At 64.3% G+C, this 12,629-nt stretch overlaps 4 protein-coding genes across 4 annotated transcripts in view; 2 read left to right on the forward strand and 2 right to left on the reverse strand.

Annotated features, from left to right (window-relative positions):
- EMIHUDRAFT_450133 (hypothetical protein) overlaps positions 1-2,186 on the forward strand; it is a 3,549-nt gene extending 1,363 nt beyond the window's left edge. Inside the window, exons 5-11 of the mRNA XM_005779433.1 lie at positions 52-171; positions 336-398; positions 552-687; positions 828-937; positions 1,017-1,271; positions 1,509-1,586; positions 1,661-2,186. Of these exons, the coding sequence (XP_005779490.1) occupies positions 52-171; positions 336-398; positions 552-687; positions 828-937; positions 1,017-1,271; positions 1,509-1,586; positions 1,661-1,861 (963 nt within the window). The 3' untranslated portion in view covers positions 1,862-2,186. The remainder of the gene's footprint in view (positions 1-51; positions 172-335; positions 399-551; positions 688-827; positions 938-1,016; positions 1,272-1,508; positions 1,587-1,660) is intronic.
- Positions 2,187-3,142: 956 nt separating this feature from the next.
- EMIHUDRAFT_204950 (hypothetical protein) lies at positions 3,143-4,855 on the reverse strand (the record flags this gene model as incomplete). The annotated part of the gene is made up of 4 exons (XM_005779434.1): positions 3,143-3,533; positions 3,732-3,883; positions 4,037-4,458; positions 4,600-4,855. The coding sequence occupies 4 exons, from the start codon at positions 4,853-4,855 to the stop codon at positions 3,143-3,145; spliced, it is 1,221 nt and encodes a 406-aa protein (XP_005779491.1).
- A 3,941-nt stretch (positions 4,856-8,796) lies between these two features.
- On the forward strand, positions 8,797-9,074 carry EMIHUDRAFT_353695 (hypothetical protein). The gene has a single exon (XM_005779435.1). The coding sequence runs from the start codon at positions 8,810-8,812 to the stop codon at positions 8,981-8,983; it is 174 nt and encodes a 57-aa protein (XP_005779492.1). The 5' UTR covers positions 8,797-8,809; the 3' UTR covers positions 8,984-9,074.
- Positions 9,075-10,888: 1,814 nt separating this feature from the next.
- On the reverse strand, positions 10,889-11,764 carry EMIHUDRAFT_204955 (hypothetical protein; the record flags this gene model as incomplete). Its single annotated transcript, XM_005779436.1, has 1 exon — positions 10,889-11,764. The coding sequence occupies one exon, from the start codon at positions 11,762-11,764 to the stop codon at positions 10,889-10,891; it is 876 nt and encodes a 291-aa protein (XP_005779493.1).
- Between the last annotated feature and the right edge of the window lie 865 nt (positions 11,765-12,629).

A 12,629-nucleotide genomic window follows, 5' to 3' on the forward strand; every position in this document is an offset into this window, starting at 1 on the left:
CGCTCCGCTCGCTGCCCGTTCCGACTGGCGCGCACGCGCCGCTTGGGACAGGCGCACGCGCAGTACGACCCGGAGGAGGACGAGCCGGTGCTTGAGCCCGCCTGGCCGCACCTGCAGTACGTGTACGAGTTCCTGCTGCGCTTCGTCGTCTCCAACGAGACCGACCCAAAGGTACGCCGCACTTGGATTTGCCCTTGGTCTCCGAGACACGCCTGTCCATGTCTCCCCAAATCTCCCCATAGCCACATTCCCCGCGACACCGACCGCTGACACGCGTCCACACCACACGCACACGCACGCGGCCATGACACGTCGTCCGCACACTTCGGTTTCAGGTGGTCAAGAAGTACGTCGACACGCAGTTCCTTGTCCGGCTGCTCGACCTCTTTGACTCCGAGGCACATTGCACACCCACACTCGACACTCACACCCACACTCGACACACCCACACCGACACACCACGCGCACTGCACACCCACGCTGTACACACACACGCGCACGCACGCACGCGCGCGCACACAATGATTCGGGCGGGTCGGTGGAATGGGTAGGACCCGCGCGAGCGAGACTACCTCAAGACGATCCTGCACCGCATCTACGGCAAGTTCATGCCCTACCGCGCCTTCATCCGCAAGGCCATCAACCACATCTTCTACCGCTTCATCTACGAAACGGAGCGGCACAACGGCGCGCCCCCCTCCCGCCCGGCCTTCGCCGCGCACCACCCGCAGCGACGCCGCCGCACCGCCGCCGCGCCGCCGCGACGCTGCTGCGCACCCGCCGCGCAACCCTGCCGATCCACCCGGCGGCACTTCTGGCGCGCGCAGGCATCGCCGAGCTGCTCGAGATTCTGGGCTCCATCATCAACGGCTTTGCGCTGCCGCTGAAGGAGGAGCACAAGTCGTTCCTGCTGCGCGCGCTGCTGCCGCTGCACAAGGCTCTCGCCGCCGCCGCCGGCCACCGCCCCGGGCCAGACTGTGCAGCTCGGACGACCTCGGCCGCCCTCCCCCCGACAGGTGCGCTTTGTCGGCATGTACCACCAGCAACTCTCGTATTGCGTGACGCAGTTTGTGGAGAAGGACCCGAAGCTTGCCAAGCCGGTGCTCGAGGCGATCCTCAAGTTTTGGCCGTGCACGCACTCGCCCAAGGAGGTGCTCTTCCTCAGCGAGGTTGAGGAGATCCTCGAGATGATTGCGGCGCCGGAGTTCGTCAACGTCATGGCGCCGCTCTTTGCGCAGATCGCGCGCTGCATAGAGTCGCCGCACTTCCAGGTGGCCACACAGGAACACACACACACACACACACACACACACACACACACACATACACATCACACACAAACACACGCACCAAGATACACACACACACACATCAACACACCTTGCTCAACCACGCGCACTGGGCCTTGCACTTTCAATGCCGTGGGGCTCCTGTTTTTTAGACGTGGAGTGTTGGCGAGGGTTGCCCCCCCCCCCCCCCCCCCCGGACCGACCCCCCCCCCTGTTTAGGTTGAGCGGCTCGCCGCGAGGCAGTCGCACTGGAAGGCGATCGAGGCGGACGCCGAGGCAAACCCGCTGTACCCGCGGGTGCGTGCCGCTGGGCGCGAGCACAGGGCGCGCGTTGCCCCTCGCCCCGTGACGCGGCCGCGCCGCCGCCGCAGGTGAAGCACGCGCTCAAAGCGAAGGCGTCGCTCGCCTATGCGATGCGCGCGCAGCAGCTAAAGTCGGGCATGACGATGTTCGACGACGCCAGCAGCGAGCCGACTGCGTTTGGCGAGCTCGGCGGCTCGCGGCCAGGCGGCGTCGACGCGATGCGGCGCAAATCTGCGCTGCCGTCGCAGCCGGCGGCGATCGCGACGTGAGCAGGGGGTGGCGGCAGCAACGGGACGCCGGACCGCACTGTTGACGGCCTCCCGCGCATCTCGCGCCGCGTTGGGCCAGAGTGAGATCGCGGGTTGCAGGGCCGTGTGCATCATTGCGGGGCGTGTCGGGGAGGGAAGGGCAAGAGGGGCGAGAGCCGCGGCCACCACTGGTGAGACGCGATCGAGCGGCGGCGCGGCGCTGCTCGGGTGCGTCCCTGTGCGCACTGCGCGGTCTGGTGGGTGGGCCTGGGCGCAGCGAAACTCAGGCGCGCCCGTACGATTATTCTTTACTACCGCGGCTCGGTTGCGCGGCGCCGCGCACGCACACGGATCGCACACACACTGCGCACCACATACGAGTCGACTCCACAAGTCACAGCTCACACACCAACGGCATGTTGTGCGAGTATATGGGCCAAAAGCGTCGAAAATGTCCCAAAAAGCGTGCCTCGAGTTTGTGGCAGCTCCGCAGCCTGCGCGGGCTGCCAGGACTCACCGCTCGCGCGTTCGGCACACTCGGTGGACCCCACCGAGTGTGCCGAACCAACGGGAGTGAGTAGGCTCGACGCCGCGCTTGCTGTGGAGCTGCCACAAACTCGCCGCCGAATGTGCCACCGACGGCGTCCCGGCGGAGGTGATGGAGTGTGAGACCTGAGGCTGCGGAGGTGACGCCTGAGGTACCGGCCCGTGTACGGCGACTCAGCCGGCGACCGCCACGGGCTCAGACGAGACTTGTCGACGCGTTCCGGCTCAGCTTCACCGTGGTCATCGGGCGTCTGTCGACGTCAGGACCACCCATACAGCTCGCGGGTTTGAGGTCGCAAGAGCCAAGATGGTGGCGTTTGGACATCCCAACCATCACACAAGACAGCCTGTAGGTGATGGCGGGACGGCGCAGTGTTTGTGGCACTCGGCAGTAGGCACCCGCGGCACAGCCCCGCGGTCGGCTCTCGCGGGCTGCGGAACCGGCCCCAGAAGGGGACGGTCCGGGCGAGTGTGGCAGCTCCTGCGCTAGTATGGGCACCCTCTATCACAACACTACTGATCCTGGCCATTAGAGCTGCCAGGGATAGCGTCAGGAGCTGGTAGGAGTCAAAACCCCTCATATTTGAGACATCGTGGCCCATATACTCGCACAACGAGCCCAACGTACAGAGGGCAACGAATCGTACATTGCATCATCTGCGAGGGGGCTCTATGTAGAGAGGCGCGCAAAAGTCCCCACCGCCCCGCTCGCTCGCGCACGTCGCCCGCCGCTCTCGACTTGCGCCAGCCTCGATGCTACGCCGGCTCAAACGCGAACTTGACAAACTTGTCGGCGTGGCCTTGCTTCATGCCCACGCTCTCCGCCACCGTGGCGCGCTCCGCCGCGTCCATCGTCCGCAAGTAGCGGAGGTCATCATAGCCCTGCTCCTCGAACGCCGCCGCGTACCGGCCCAGCCCGACCCCCTCGAGAGCCTGCACCACCGCCGGCATGCCGAGGGGCGGGAGGGGCTCTGCCGCCGGCATACCAAGCTCGGTCGCCGGGCCGCCCTGGTGCGGCGCAACGCGCGACGCACACCACGCCAGCAGCGCCGCACACACCGCGCCATCCTCGTCCGCCAAGTTGGAGGCGGGCTCCCAGGAGGGGGCATAGCAACCCTTCCACGCGACGAGGTACTCGACGCCGCCGCTCGGCCGGCGCCGCTCCGAGAGGATGCGGTCCACCTCGAACTCGGCAGCGGAGGCGGCGGCGGTGGTGGAGGAGGCGGCGGAGTGGGAGGCGGCGGCAGAGGCGGAAGTGGCGGCACCGCCTGCGCCGACCGCGGTCTCGACCTTCTGCCGCTTGCGAGGCGCGGTACTGGCCTGCGGCGCTGATCTGGCTGCAGACCTGGCCGCCAGCTCAGCCTTGCCCTCTACCGAGCGTGCGTAGCGGAGGGCCGCCTCCTCCGCGGTGGCGTAGCGGCCGAGAATGACGGTGGTGCCCTTGCGGTACACTTGAGCATAGTAGGGCGTGGCACCGCTGCTCACTTTGTACACGCCCTTGAAGCCCGTGCTGCTCCGCTCGCTCCTGATCAGCTCGCTGCTGCTGAGCTCGGAGTTGGAGGGGAGCTGCGGCTGCGGCGGCGGTGGCGGTGGTGGTGGTGCATCCCTTGCCGCCAGGTCGGCGATGCCCTCTGGCGTTGCAGCGTAGACTCGCGCCCCCTCCTCTGCGGTGGAGAAGTGGCCAAGAGTGACGGTCTTGCCCTTACGGTACACTTGGACTCGGTAGGGCGTGGCACCGCTACCCACTTTGCTCACGCACTTGAAGCCCGTGCTGCTCCGCTCGCTCCTGATCAGCTCGCTGCTGCTGAGCTCGGAGTTGGAGGGGAGCGGCGGCGGTGGTGGCGCATCCCTTGCCGCCAGGTCGGCGATGCCCTCTGGCGTCGCCGCGTAGGCCCGCGCCCCCTCCTCCGCGGTGGCGTAGCGGCCGAGAATGACGCTGGTGCCCTTGCGGTACACTTGGACACCGAACGGCGTGGCACCGCTGCCCACTATGCTCACGCCCTTGAAGCCCGTGCTGCTCCGCTCGCTCCTGATCAGCTCGCTGCTGCTGAGCTCGGAGTTGAGCTGCGGTTCTGCCCCCGGACCTGGCGCCGCCGCATCCGCCGGCTCCGCCACTGCCAACTTCGCACCCATCTCCAGCCCGGCCGGCGGCGGCGGTGCTGCTTCTGTCGCCTCCGCCACCTCTGCGCCCCCCGCCGCCGCCCCGTCCGCACCTGGTGGCGCTGCGAGGCCGCAGATGCCGAGGTCCCACTTGATGACCACTGAGGTCCCCGCTTTGATCTTAGTGAAGCGGGACGTGTGCTCGCTGCACGCACACGGCATGGGCAGCTTGAGGACGGTCCCGGCGGGGTAGTCGGCAGGGAGCGCGAGGCGCAGCTTGGCGATCTGCGGCGCGTTCGCGTCCTCGCGGTCGTACGCACGCTCCCAAGGTAAATCGCGCGGGAGCAGCACGAACTCCGCGGGCGGCATCGCGCTGCCAGATTGACGGAGAGCTCCTGAAATGAGTGACTGCTCTGACGCGAAACTGACTGACGCGAATACGTCGGCTCGCTTTGGTTACCGGCGTTTTCTTTTTCCATTCCTCCTTGGCGCTCATTCCTCCTTGGCGCTGACTGTGAGAGGTTGGGGTGCGAGCCCTGGAGGCCCTGGGGACGGTTCTCAAAGAACATTAGAAGCCGCGTCGTTTGCGAAATTATGTCCACTGCTGCCGTCCTGTCTCCTGAGGCCCCAAATGACGTGTGAGTGTTAGAGAGTCCTGTGACGTGCGCCGGGGAGGGAGTCAAGCTCTTTGTGACTGCAAGCTTCTGCGCGTGCGGAACGACTCGACAGAGCCCAGAGGGGGGGAGGGACGCGTATGTCCTTCCCCAGCCCTAGGATGGGATCATGTGCACCGTTTCTTTCCTTCTTTTCCGAGGCGAAGGCTGCAGCAGGGCAGTCAATGCAGACAGGTAAAAGTCAGCAGCATTCCGAATGTGGAGAATGGCTGTGCCGTGCAGCTGACCTCCAGAAAGCTGACTCGACCGGGGCGATGATCTGCTTACAGGAGGCCAGCGTGAACCACGCACGGACCGTTTCTCTGTACCGCCGCTGGCGCTCCCGGGCATCCGTGAGTTTGTCCCCATTGCTCCATGTTGCAATGGCAGTTTCGCCAAGATTCGCCCATGACGTGAGCTGCTTGTACATTGCATCTGAGTCGGATGTCGCAAAGCGAGCCCCGTGGCACTTCTCCGTGTTCAAGTTGAGCTTTGGGATGTCGCAAGCCTTTGCTTTCTTCCGCAACAGCCGGCCTGCGCACTCTGCGGAGCCATTAAGCGCGTTATGCGTCGCATCCATAGCGTTGCAAGAAGCGTCGTCTAGCTTCATTGTGCGGAGGTGGAGGCCCACGTCGCACGCCGGAAGCGTGCCGTTGAACTCGAGCTCGTGGAGGCGCTGGTCGTTGAGAGTGCGGCTGCGGCTCCCCACGCCTCCCTTGCCAATGCACCGCCGCAGCTCTTTGATGTGCGGGTAGAACAAGGCCAAGGACATGCGTTCAAAGCGGACGCTCCGCGCGGCATCTTGGATGTCCTCGCACGTCGCATGTTCAAGGACCGCACGAACGCCGTTGAGCACGCTGGACGACGCCCGTATGCTTCGCCCCTTCCACGTGATGTACCGATACAGATCAAACGTCGTGGGCGAGCTGCAATTTGGCCAGGAGCGCCGTGAACGTGTATGTGATGCCCGAGACGCCGCACGGTTTGTCACGCTCGCTGGAAGGCAGAAGGCAAACTTGATGGTCGTGTTTGTGGTGGTGGCAAAGTTGAGCCACCTCGCGGTGCCCAAGATGGAGTGGCCGATTCCCGTGCCGGGCCATGCGTCAATAATGACGAGCGCTGCAGTGCCGTCCACCGCAGTCGTGTTGCGATGGGAAGCACCGGAAACCGCAGCCTCGTGCACCAGTGCCGCTGGTGACTTGAGAGTCCTGCTGTGCTGTTGAGCGCTGACGGCCACCCGCGGCGCCAGATGAGAACTGTCACCTCTCGAGCAGCGGTAACGGACCAGCCAGTGGGCAGAAGCGCGGGCCGCGGCTCCAGTGAAGCACTCTGGTTGGGGCTTGGGAGTAGGCTCGGACGAGTTTGCAAATTCCATGTAGCCCTCTGCACATCACCTTCCTTCGCCGATCAACCAAGCTTCAGCCCAATGGACCTAGTGGCGTCGAGGCCGCACTAGACATGCCGGCCGGATTGAAAGATCCGCGCGGGCACTGGTTGTCATTTAGGCAGACTTTTACCCATGCCGTAGAGAAAAAATCAGCGAGGACCCACCAAAAAAATGGCCGCCACGGCCCACGCCCATGGGTAGAGTTAAAAAGTTAATCATGCTATCTCCCTCGCTCATGTGTGACCTGTGCTTGCCCACTTGGCGCGGCCTTCCCGGTCAGTGGTGAGGCGCAGTTCAGAGCTGTCTGCACCTTGTGGCAGCAGTCAGCAGTGCATGTTTGATAGCTAGAGCAGCAGCGTCAGGGTCGCAGGGTCGGATCGTGTCAAGCCTCTCGCCCGACCGGCCGCGTGCAGACGTCGGGCCTGTCTGCTGTCTGGAGACTGGAGTGATCTGTCGGCGGTCAGTACGACCGATCAGGTTGGAGGTTTCTCATGACTGGAGGGTCTATCTGTGTGTGCTCCTCGAGATCTCTCCAAATCTGCCCTCTAATCAACCGTAATCATTCGGGAAGTTGGTACTGTGAGCGACTGTGAGCGCCGGAGCCCGCCGGTTTCCGCACTGCTGGTCTGCTGCGCGGCGCACAGTGCGCCTCCGGGGGCCCCCGCCCCCCCCCAGAGGCACGCTGCTGAAGCGGCAGGTGTCGTCCCCCCTCTCCATATCGTCTCACTCTGGGAGACGTCGGCGGCGATGGCGGTGTGACCGATCGAGCTACAAGACTCAAGAGGAGCTTGTTCAGCATGTGATGATCCCCGTCCTCAATCGACATTTGATGCCTGCCTTCTTCAGGGGAGTTGTCGGCGCGTCGGCGGTGGCTGAGGCGAGCACGCTGCACTAACTCCTCGAGAAGGGTCTTAGGTACACCTACGGGCCGGCGATATTCCTGCGGCGCCCGGATGCTAATGCCTGGCTAATGCTTGGGAAGACAAACCAAACGCGTAAACCCCGTTTTCGGCTTTGCGGACATTCTGCCTTATAGCACACACACGACACAGTGAGTCATGCGGAGTCATTCGATGACAAAGAAAGAAAGTAAAGAGACAACCCAAGGGAGGGATGGGAGGACGGCACGCCGCCACCACACAGGGATTTTTTAAGGAGAGGAGTGTGGTGCTAGCCGTCGCCCACCCAAACCCTTGGTCGTCTGCCTCTTTCTATCTCCCTTCGCAGTCCCTCGCCGATTCTCGCTGCAACCTTCATGCCACCTCGCGGTCGTCCCACTCTCGTCGTTCTCCCTCCTGTCGCTTCCTCCTCTGTCGCGTCGCCCTCGATCGAGTCATTCGATGGCAGCTGGGGTAGGTAGGTAGGTACAAGCGCCCCCGCCCCCGCCGCTGGGGTAGGTAGGTGCGGACTTTAATTTCTTTTTGCACAACACTGGGCACAGGACTGGGCACGGGACTGGCTTGTCAAAATGTAAAATTCTTTCTGAAAACGCGAGGACGGAGAGGTCGCGGACAGTGCCGCGTCGAGATGCGTTCGTACTCGTGCTACTCGAGCTTCCTTCATCTCGTCCTGCTGGTGGCTGGAGCGGGATGCCTCACCGTATCACCGTCACCGGCCTGTCGTCCCTTCCGGCTCTTCCTCTCTCCTTCCGTGCGATCGCTGGCAGTGCTCAGCAGTGAGGTCGCGATGCCACCAGAGGAGATGAAGCTGAAGGAAATCAAGGAAGAGCTGGACTCGCGCGGCGTGACGTGGCGCGGCGTTTGCTTCGAGCGGACTCAGCTCGTCGCAGCGCTCACCCAAGCTCGCAGTATGCCGGCGCCTGCTGCGCCGCCGCCACCCGCGCCGCCGCCGCCGCCTGCCGCCGCTTCTGCAACGCCTGCCGCGGAAGGCGATGCGATTGGCGCGATGAGCCTCAAGGCGATTCGCGAGGAGCTGCAGCGGCGTGGCGTGACCACCACTGGCTTCTTTGAGAAAGCGGAATTTGTGGCGGCGCTGCGCTTGGCGCGCGAGACCGGCGACGCTCCGGCGGCAGCGCCCGAGGCGGCGGCGGACGTGGTGGAGGGGCAGACGCAGCGTATGCCTCGCAATCAGGCTCCGGGCAGTGTCGGCGGCATGGGCGGTGGCATGCCCGGCGGCGGCATGCCCGGCGGCATGGGCGGCGGCATGCCCGGCGGCATGGGCGGCCTCGGCGACATCCTTTCGGGACTCGGCGGGATGGGCGGCGTGGGCGGGATGGGCGGGATGGGCGGGATGGGCGGGATACAAGAGATGCTGTCCAAGGTCATGTCCAACCCCAAGGCGATGCAGCTGATGCAAAAGGCGCAGGCGAACCCAAAGGTTCTGGCGGCGCTGCAGGACGTGCAGGCACAAGGCTTCTCGCCGGCGGCTCTCGCGAAGTACTCGTCGGACCCCGAGCTGATGGCGCTGCTGACAGAGTTCCAGGAGGTGATGCGGTGACGGGACGGAGGGCGAGGCGCGAAGGCGGAGCGCGTGTGGTGTACGTGTTTGCGGATTAGAATATAGAGCGGCGAGCTCACAGCTCAGACGTATACAGGGTTGGTGGACTAATGTTAGAACGGTGTTGGCACGTTAACGGTTAACACCACAGCCGCAGAGGTGTTAGAACGTGCTAACACTGCCACTCGGGAGGTGTTGGCACGCTCCGTTAGAGGGGTGGGGAGGCTAGGCGCGAATTCTTTGAAGGAGCGCTACCAGAGTCCAGAGAGCAGAGTTGTCACGCGACCACACGCCCACGCGCTCGCTGGGCGGTGCTGAGACTGGCCGCAGCGCGATGAACGGCAACGACGAGCCGCGTGCTTGTGCTGCATGCAAGCTGGTCTTCGAGCACCAGAATGCAGCGGCACACAGCTGCAAGCAATGCAAACTGCCGGTGCACTCGTGGGTGGCGTGCGATATGGTGTGGATGCCAGAAGAAGGCGAGTACTTCTGCGGCAAGCCCTGCCTCGAGGCGTACAACGCCAGCGGCGTGCGCAGCGAGGGCGCCCTGCCGCTCCGCCAGCGGGTCGACTCGCCTGAGGAGCCCCCGGGCCAGGGTGGCGGCGGCAAGGAGGCTGGTGGCGAGGAGGGCGGTGGCAAGGGCGGCGGCGAGAGTGGCGGCGAGGGCGGCGGCGGCGAGGGCGGCGGCGGCGAGGGCGGCGGCGAGGGCGGCAGCTCGTCAAGGGCAGCAAGCGCGGTCGCCAGGCCCACCCGGCCGCCGCACCCATCAAGTATGAGCACAAGGCGCCGAGGACTGCCTCTAGAGAGGTGCGTGTGTCGGGGTTGGTGTACGGCGCGCTCGTCTCGTTGTGTGCGTGAGTCATCTACCTTGGACCCGTCTGTCTGGGGAGGGGAGGGGCTGTTGCTGCCCTTGGTTTTAGTATGTAAAGAACGCGCATCTGGTCATATTCACTTCACACCCGCAGCTGCGATTGCGAACATGTCCCATGGGCGTCCCCAGCCATCCGCATCCCAAATGCGCCTATTTATGATTATCCCTCGTGCTCGACGCCCTCCTCAAAGTCGGCAATCGCCGCATCCACATCCTCCTCTTCCGCCTTTCGGTACTTCTTGAGCGCATTCTTCAGTGGCGTCTTGCCACAGTTCTCGTACAGCTCCTCGAGCTCCACCCAGCGCGTGTCGGTGAATCCAGCGTCATTGCTGTCCTCTTTGAAGGTGCCTCGCGTGAGGTAGCACACGGCCTTGTCGGCAGCAGCCAGCCTGTTGCGCCGCTTCTTTGCGATGAGCTGCTCGGGCTCGCAGAAGCGCATGCCGAGCACTGCCTCAATCTTGAAGCAGAATGTCGGCACGACCGCATCGTCCGCACCGCCACCTGCCAGCCGCGCCTGGCGCAGCGCCGATGCTGCCTTTAGCACTTGTAGCGAGCGCACATGGTGCGGTGCGCGTACTTGAGCAGGCGGTGCGAGCCGCAGTTGGCGCAGGGGCCCTGGGAGTGGGCGCGCGCGGCATTGACGCGGACCCAGGTATTTCTCGGGTATACCTGGTTTTTTGCAGGTATACCCGGGTTTTACCGGAGGGTGTGCCAACACCGTGCTAACGGCTGTGCTAACGCTTGTTTTGGGACTGCCGTTCGACTGTGCTAACACCGACCTTTGCGCCAAGTGTTGGCACGATCTGTAGTCAGTGCTGCCCCTGGAGGTGTGCTAATGTTAGTCCACCAACCCTGGACGTCTACCTCTCGTCAGAGAGTACGCTGTTAGGCTGTCACGTGAGTTCCGCTGGTGACCGAGCTCGTGACGTGACACTCTCGTACGGTACACGGCAAAAAACTGTGTGAGATCAGTCCTCGGATCAGTCATAGTGGGCTCAGCCCCCCTCGCGCGCGCGCTCGCGCCTCCGTCACGCTCACGGCAGCAGGCAAGCCCCTCCTTTGCTGCCCGCTGCCGGCCGCGCTCCCGCACCCCACCGGTCCGGCTGCGCCACCTCGAGCAGCTGCACGGCGAAGAAGCAGCCGGATGCGGCGAGCACAAACACGTGCCAGACTGCGTTGTGGTACTCGAGGCGGTTAACCGCCCAGGGCACCAGGCCCACTGTGTACAGCAGCCCGCCGGCGAGACACATGCTCTGCGCCCACGGCGTGAGGGCTCCCATCACGTCGCCCCACGCCGAGACCACCGCCCAGCCCATCATAATGAAGAGGGGCACGTGCACATTCACCACGTCGAGGCGGGAGCGGCTCGCCTTGACGGCAAACGAGGTGAGCGCTAGCCCCCAGACGAAGACGAGCGTGCGCGGGCAGCAGGCCATCGCCATGATCGGGCAGTAGGTGCCGGCGATGAGGAGTAGGATCCCAGTGTGGTCTGCGAGCTGCAGCGCCCAGAGGTGCGGCTTGGACCAGGCGAGGCCGTTGAAGGTGGCGGAGCAGAGGAGCATCGCGAGCAGCGAGGCGCAGTAGACGAGCAGCGCGCCAACCACCTCGGCGGGAGGCCGCTTGGCGGCCTGCGTGGCGAGGAGTGCGCCGACGCCGACGAAACCTAGCGCGACTCCCGCCACGTGCACAACGCCGTCCGCGAGGAGCTCTCGGCGGCTGTAGCCGGTCGACGGAGGCCGGTAAGGGCCGAAGATGCCGTCCGGATACCACGCGACAGTTTCGCGCCAGTAGCCCGGGCGGGAGGCGGCGGAGGGAGCCTCACTCGAGGCGCTCTGCGCTCCTGGCGGTGTCTTGGGAACCGACGGGAAGTCGGAAGCCGAGACGCCGGAGCGTGTCCGACGAGAGGCCATCCGCGACTGGGAAGAAAAGGGTCGCCGTGGCACGAGATAGCGCGCGCAGTACTACAACAATGGAAGTGAGTGTGTTAGTTAGTTAGGGACGGTGGAGAACTTCGACCGCACGTCGTTTCTCCTTCTTTCAGATCGAAGATCAGCTGGTCGGCCGCCATGTGGGCCTCCGGGCCTGCTGCGGCGGCGCGGCCGGTTGAGGCCGGGACCGTACACAGGCCGTGCAGCCTCTTTCTTGTGCCACATGAGGGTATAACAAAACTATTACATGCAAAGACATGTAGTCATGGGATGGTCATGGGTCTCTCCTAGGGTCGCTCTCTCAACCCTCCCGCCCCACCTCTGCGGACCCGCGGCTGAGAGAGAGATTTTTATTAACCAACAAGAAATCACGACTCTCACAGTGATTTGGGCTCGGCAGCTTGTTAGCCCTCAGCCGAAGCTGGGGCCGGTCCCGTAGCCGAGAGAGCCCGCGCCGTGAGTTCGACGCGGTCGGGAGGCCTTGCGGAGAGGCCAGCGAGGTGGCGATCGCTGTACTTCATGGTCGTCATCAAGTGACCGGCTGACAAGCCAGAGGTCGATACTCTGGACGACCCATAGGATGCCACGAATGCCTGAAGGAGAGGGAGGCGAGGCCAGAGGCAGGCTCAGCTGCTCTCGGGTGATCCCGCTTTGGAGGCTGAAGGACCCGATGGTCCTGTCACATTCGCGTTCCGAGTCGTGGGGGTAGAAGAATTCGAGTAGAAATCGAGTCAGCACTTCCTTGTAGTACAGCGGACCGCCAGGCTCGCCGGCAGCATCCGCAGGGAGGCAGCATATGCTGAGAATCCGCGCGGCCAGTGCCACGTACCCCCCTTAAAAAGAAATA

This window comes from Emiliania huxleyi (genome assembly GCF_000372725.1).
Source record: "Emiliania huxleyi CCMP1516 unplaced genomic scaffold EMIHUscaffold_23, whole genome shotgun sequence".
In the NCBI taxonomy this organism is placed as follows: Eukaryota; Haptophyta; order Isochrysidales; family Noelaerhabdaceae; genus Emiliania; species Emiliania huxleyi.